Source organism: Nicotiana sylvestris, chromosome 7 (genome assembly GCF_000393655.2).
Source record: "Nicotiana sylvestris chromosome 7, ASM39365v2, whole genome shotgun sequence".
NCBI classification, from domain to species: domain Eukaryota; kingdom Viridiplantae; phylum Streptophyta; class Magnoliopsida; order Solanales; family Solanaceae; genus Nicotiana; species Nicotiana sylvestris.
The window spans coordinates 115,870,782-115,876,318 of record NC_091063.1 but is presented as its reverse complement, the minus strand read 5'-3'; the positions used below and the strand labels follow the sequence as shown (position 1 = coordinate 115,876,318).

The 5,537-nt window shown below is 47.4% G+C and overlaps 1 protein-coding gene across 1 annotated transcript; it reads right to left on the bottom strand.

Annotated features, from left to right (window-relative positions):
- Positions 1-3,285: 3,285 nt before the first annotated feature.
- LOC138873658 (uncharacterized) lies at positions 3,286-4,128 on the bottom strand. Its single transcript, XM_070152134.1, has one exon. The coding sequence runs from the start codon at positions 4,126-4,128 to the stop codon at positions 3,286-3,288; it is 843 nt and encodes a 280-aa protein (XP_070008235.1).
- Positions 4,129-5,537: the final 1,409 nt, after the last annotated feature.

Below are 5,537 nucleotides of genomic sequence, written 5' to 3'. Positions count from 1 at the left end.
AAATTTCGCAGACAAGAATAAAATATTATATTGGACCTGTACCGGGCTCCGGAACCAATATACAGGCCCGGTACCAACATGATCAAGCATTATTCCTTTCCATTTAAATCCTTAGAATTCTAGTTTAACAATTTCTAACAAAAATTCACTACTCATGCTAGGGACCTCGAAATTTGATTCCAAGCATACGCCCAGGTCCCATATTTTCCTACGGACCCTCTGGGACTGTTCCGTTTGCTAATAATATTAACCAAAGCCAAACTTAGCCTTTTAAGAAATCTTAAGGAATCAAATGAGCATATTTCTACCCAAGTTCTTTCAAATCCCGAACCAACCATCCCCGCAGGTCGTAAATTTGTTAAAGCAAGCACAAGAAGTTTCATTTAGGTGAACGGGGTTCTAAAAAGCAAGACGACTAGTTGGGTTGTTACATTCTCCACCGCTTAAACAAACGTTCGTCCTCGAATGGACATAGAAAAGTACCTGAGGTGCTGAGTAAATGTGGATATCTACTCCGCACATCCTCCTCGGACTCCCAGGTTGCCTCCTCGACTGGTTGGCCCTTTCACTGGACATTCACCGCTGAAATCCTCTTGGATCTTAGCTGGCAATCCTGCCTATCAATAATGGCAACTGGCTCCTCTTTATAACTCAGACTCTCATCCAGTTGAATAGTACTGAAGTCTAACACATGGGACAAGTCGGCGTGATACCTCCAAAGCATAGACACATGAAAAACTAGGTGAACTCCCGATAAACTGGGGGTGGAGCAAGCTCGTAAGAAACCTCCCCAACTTGCCTCAATACCTCAAATGGGCCAATAAACCTTGGGCTCAACTTGCCCTTATTCCTGAACCTCACAACGACCTTCATTGGCGAGACTTTCAAGAGGACCTTCTCACCAACCATGAATGATACATCACGCGCCTTCTGATCCGCGTAACTCTTCTGTCTGGACTGAGCTGTGCGAAGCCTCTCCTGAATCAACTTTACCTTGTCCAAGACATCTTGCACCAAATTTGTACCGTATAACATAGCCTCACCAGGCTCAAACCACCCGATAGGAGAACGACACCGTCGACCGTATAAAGCCTCAAATAGAGCCATCTCAATGCTGGACTGATAGCTGTTGTTGTAAGCAAACTCTACCAAAGGCAAGAACTGATCCCAATGTCCTCCAAAGTCAATCACACATGCTCTAAGCATGTCCTCCAAAATCTGAACTGTCCACTCTGACTGCCTGTTAGTCTGAGGATGAAATATTATGCTAAGCTCTACACGTGTCCCTAACCCATTCTGAACGGCTCTCCAGAAATAGGAAGTGAACTGAGGGCCTCTATCTAATACGATGTAAATGGGCACACCGTGCAACCTGACTATCTCCCGAATGTAAATCTGGGTCAGTCTCTCTGAAGTGTAAGTAGTCACAACCGGAATAAAGTGCGCCGACTTGGTCAGTCTGTCAATAATGACCCAACTGCATTAAACTTCCGCAAGGTCTGGGACAATCCAACTACGAAGTCCATAGTAATGCGCTCCCACTTCCGCTATAGTATAGGCATCTGCTGAAATAGGCTACCCGGCCTGTGGTGCTCATACTTAGCTTGCTGGCAATTCAAACACTTAGCCACATACTCCACTATGTCCTTCTTAATTATCCACCACTAATAATGCTGTCTCAAGTCACGATACATCTTCATCGTACCCGGATGGATGGAATATCGCAAATTGTGTGCCTCCTCTAGTATCCTCTCCCTCATACCATCCACATTAGGAACACATAGGAGACCCTGGAGTCGCAGAACATCATCCTCTCCAATAGAAACCTCCTTGGCACTGGCCTGAATCATCGTCTCTCTGAGAACCGCCAAATGTGGATCATCGAACTGTCGGGCCTTGATCTGCCCCAATAATGAAGACTGAGCAACAACACACACAAGAAATCGGCTGGGCTCTGAAATATCCAACCTCACAAGTCTGTTAGCCAAGGACTGAATGTCCGAAGCTAGTGGTCTCTCCTCTGCTGGAATGAATGCCAAGCTACCCATACTCTCTGCTTTCCTGCTTAAGGCATCCGCAACCACATTTGCCTTGCCTGGATGATAAAGAAGTCATAATCCTTCAGCAACTCAAGCCATCTACGCTGTCTCAAATTGAGATCCCTATGCTTGAACAAGTGATGTAAGCTGAGATAATCAGTATAAACCTCACATGATGCCCCATACAGATAATGCCTCCATATCTTCAGAGCATGAACAATCGTGGCCAACTCCAAATCGTGCACAAGATAATTCTTCTCATAGATCTTCAGCTGACGCAAAGCATATGCAATAACTCGCCCCTCCTGCATCAATACACATCCTAATATAACGTGTGAAGCGTCGCAATATACCGTATACATCCCTGAACCGGAAGGCAACACAAGAACTGGTGTTGTAGTCAAAGCTGTCTTGAGCTTCTGAAAGTTCGCCTCACAATCATTGAACCAATGGAATGGAGCACCCTTCTGGGTCAATCTAGTCTGAGGTGATGCAATAGATGAAAAGCCCTGCACGAATCATCTGTAATAACCTGCTAACCCCAGGAAACGCCTGATCTTGGTCACGGAAGTAAGGCGTGGCCAACCCTGAACTGCCTCAATCTTCTTGGGATCCACCTTAATACCCTCTCCTGATACAACATGCCCCAAGAATACCACTGACTCTAGCCAAAACTCATACTTGGAGAACTTAGAATATAGCTTCTGTTCTCACAAGGTCTGAAGCACTACTCTCAAATGTTGCTCGTGCTCCCCCAGGCTACGTGAGTATATCAAGATGTCGTCAATGAAGATGATGACAAAGAAATCAATATAAGGTCTGAACACACTGTTCATCAAGTCCATAAATGTTGCTGGGGAATTAGTCAAGCCAAAGGACATCACCAGAAACTCATAATGGCCATATCTAGTCCGAAATGCAGTCTTCGAAACATCTGAGTCCCGAATCTTCAACTGATGGTACCCTAACCTCAAGTTGATCTTAGAGAACACCCTAGCACCCTGCAACTGGTCAAACAAATCGTCGATACGAGGCAATGGATACTTGTTCTTGATGGTAACTTTGTTCAACTAGCGGTAATCAATGCACATCCACATAGTCCCATCCTTCTTCTTCACAAATAACACGGGTGCACCCTAAGGTGATACACTGGGTCTAACAAACCCCTTTGCTAACAACTCCTCAAGCTGCCCTTCAACTCCTTAAACTCCTTCAGAGCCATACTGTACGGTGTGATAGATATAGGCTAGGTTCCTGGAGCCAAATCAATACAGAAATCAATGTCACGATCTGGTGGTATGTTAGGAAGATCAGAAGGAAACACATCGGAGAACTCTCGAACTACTGGAACTGAATCAATCGTCGGAGTCTCTGCGGTGGTATCCCGAACATAAGCCAAATAAGCCAAACACCCCTTCTCGACCATATGCCGAGCCTTCAAGAAAGAGATAACCCGGCTAGATGTATCAACTGTGGAACCCTTCCATTCCAACCTTGGCAATCCTGGCATTGCTAATGTAACAGTCTTGGCATGACAATCTAGGATGGTGTGATATGGAGATAGCCAATCCATGCCAAGGATGATCTCAAAGTCGATCATATCAAGCAACAGGAAATCCACTCTAGTCTCGAAACCACAGAATGTGACCACACAAAACCGATAGATCAGATCCACAACCACAGAATCTCCCACAAGAATGGACACATGAACAAGAGTGCCCAAAGGCACAGGAGGAACAACTAGGAAACGAGCAAACAGAGATGATACATATAAACAGGTGGACCCTGGATCAAACAATATCGAAGCATCTCTACCGTAGATGGAAATAATACTTGTGATGACGGTATCTAAGGCCAATGCATCTGGCCTAGCTGGAAGGGCATAGAATCTGGCTGGAGCGTCGGCTGGCTGGCCTCCACCTGATTGAGCAGTAGCTGACTGACTTCTCCTTGCTTGGCCTCCACCTCTAGGATGGTCTCTACCCGCCTGTCCCCTGCCTCTAGGAGGCTGTGCAACCAGTGCTAAAATCATAGGCTGTTGACCTTGTTGTACTGCCTTACCCCGAAGCCTGGGGCAGGTCCTCTTCATGTGACCCGGATCTCGACACTCATAGCAACCCCTCGGCACCATAGCCTGTTGCCCTGAAGTCTGAGTCTGCTAACCTAAATATATACCAGAAGAACCCTAAATGGCTGGCGGGAAATACGAACTCTATTGCATGGCACTGAAGTAAGCACTGGAAGAACCCTAATGACCAAAATACTCGCCGGAGGAACCCTTAATAGCTGGTGGGCGGTAAGAACTCTCAAGCATCGCACTGAAATAAGGTCTCACTGGAGCACCTCGGGGAGGTGGTGGTGGTGCTGAATACGGGGGCCTACTAGGCTGACCTCTACCTGTGTGCCCCCAACCCCTAGCTGGGGCACCTCTAAAATCTCTAGAAAATTGGGCTCTCTTGTCCTGCTGAAACTGCTCTCTACCCCTCTGGCGATAACCCTTAATCCTGCGAGCAATCTCTACCACTAGCTGATACTTAGTACCCATCTCTACCTCTCGGTCCATGCTAGCTCGAATATCGGGGTGAAACCCCGCAACAAATCTCCGCACTCTCTCTGCATCCATGGGAAGTATCATGAGTGCATAGCAAGATAACTCAGAGAACCTCGCCTCATAATCGGTCACGGATATCTGACCCTGCTCAAGATGCTCAAACTGATACCGCAGCACTTCCCTCTTAGAGGGTGGAATATACCTATCCAAAAATAACTGTGTGAACTGACCCCAAGTGAGGGGAGGAGAATCTGCTGGCCTGCCAAGAACATAGGATTCCCATCATCTACGGGCCCTACCCTCCAACTGAAAAGTAGTGAAGTCAACTCCATGTGACTCTAGTATCCTCATATTGTGCAGTCTATCCCTGCACCTATCAATGAAATCATGGGCATCCTCATGATGCTCACCCCCGAAGATAGGAGGGTGAAGTCTAGTCCATCTATCTAATAACTTCTGCGGGTCGGTCACCATCCGTAGCTGGTCTGGGCTCGGGCACCACTGCAGCGATTGGCTAAGCCCCATCTGTGGGTAGTGCACCCGAAGTTTGATACACTACAGCTGCGTGACCAGGAGCCTGAGCAGTAGGGGTTGTGCTCCCCCTCTTGCCTGTGATGTAGCTGGGTCTGCTGGACATAAACTAGCCTGAGTCATGGTGTCCATGAACCGCTGCATATGTCCTATGACCTCTTGGAAGCTCGGTGCTATCATAATGTCCGTTAGGGTAGGCTCGGCTGCGGGCACCTCGCCCTGCTCCTCAACGATAGGATCTCCCGTAGGATCTACTGGTGGTGCTACTAGGACAGCTCTGGGACACCCTCATCCCTTACCTCAGGCCGGTGCCCTCCCCCGGCCTCTATCTCGGCCTCCAACAAGCTCCCCCCGGTTATGGAATATCAGTCATACGTGTCCTCACCATCTGTGAGAGAATAGAAGAGGGAAATTTA

What these genes read in the sequence shown, in the direction of transcription:
- LOC138873658 (XM_070152134.1), bottom strand. Translation starts at nt 4,128, where the DNA reads ATGAAGAGGACCTGCCCCAGGCTTCGGGGTAAGGCAGTACAACAAGGT.